The 1,069-nt window shown below is 37.3% G+C and overlaps 1 protein-coding gene across 1 annotated transcript in view; it reads left to right on the forward strand.

Moving 5' to 3' along the window:
* LOC106868209 (alpha-glucosidase) overlaps positions 1 to 1,069 on the forward strand; it is a 24,524-nt gene that overhangs the window by 12,648 nt on the left and 10,807 nt on the right. The window contains exon 3 of the mRNA XM_014913371.2: positions 546 to 671. Within this exon, the coding sequence (XP_014768857.2) occupies positions 546 to 671 (126 nt within the window). The remainder of the gene's footprint in view (positions 1 to 545; positions 672 to 1,069) is intronic.

The raw sequence follows: 1,069 nt of genomic DNA on the forward strand, positions 1-1,069 counted from the left end.
CATTTTTCTTTTGCCAAATAAACACACGCACTATATATTCGTTCTTCAATTCAAATATATATATATATATATATATATATATATTAGAGGAGCACTTCGTCGGTTACGACGACGAGGGTCCCAGCTGATACGATCAACGGAACAGCTTGCTTGTGAAATTAACGTGCAAGTGACTGAACAATCCACAGACACGTGTACCCGTAACGTAGTTCTCAAGAAAATTCAGCGTGACACAGAGTGTGACAAGGCTGGCCATTTGAAACACAGGTACGACTCTTTTTTGCCAGCTGAGCGAACTGAAGCAACGTGAAATAAAGGTCCACAGAAACTGAAGAACTGGCAAGTAGCTACACCTGGAAATAACTGCCGTCCATTACTAAGGATCGAGACAGATGAAAATCTCTTGTTGGGGTCTTGTACTCTAGGTGGAGTTAAAGGATTAAGAAGAAGATACTAGGGTGTAAAGATAAGATATAGGCTATTGGCGTGATGAAACAAGTGAGATTAATATATATGTGCAATAAAACATTTCTATTTTTTTACAGTTGACCACCAATGGCAGTGAGGCATGGACCAATTCAAAAGACAGGTCTGCCTACTATCTGCACCAACTCAGTCCAGATTTACCAGATCTCAACCTATACAGCAGAATCGTTGTTGGTGAACTCAATGTAAGTAACTCACAAACCACGATATATCTTTGAATTACAATGCCTTTGTTGTTACCGTTTGTCTTGCTTCTGTCGTTGTCCTTGTTATTGTTATTATTTGAGACCCGTCAACTTTGATTCATAATCTATCATCAATTAGGAATTCCAATCTTAATTTTTTAATTGAAAAAAAAAAAAAAATTCACATAAATTATCAAGGAATACATTATCAAATGCCCCCCCCTTTTTTTTTTCAGATACTAGGGTGTAGTTTCATATAGATTTTGATAGCTATTTCTAACGTATCAACTAATTCATAAAACGATCCGGCGGCTTCGAACGTAAATACCTGATCGCTGTCGTTTTCGTCCCATTGACAGAAATTAACAGCAATGAGATATTGACGTTAGAATCTGCCA

This window comes from Octopus bimaculoides, chromosome 17, assembly GCF_001194135.2.
Source record: "Octopus bimaculoides isolate UCB-OBI-ISO-001 chromosome 17, ASM119413v2, whole genome shotgun sequence".
Taxonomy (NCBI): Eukaryota; Metazoa; Mollusca; class Cephalopoda; order Octopoda; family Octopodidae; genus Octopus; species Octopus bimaculoides.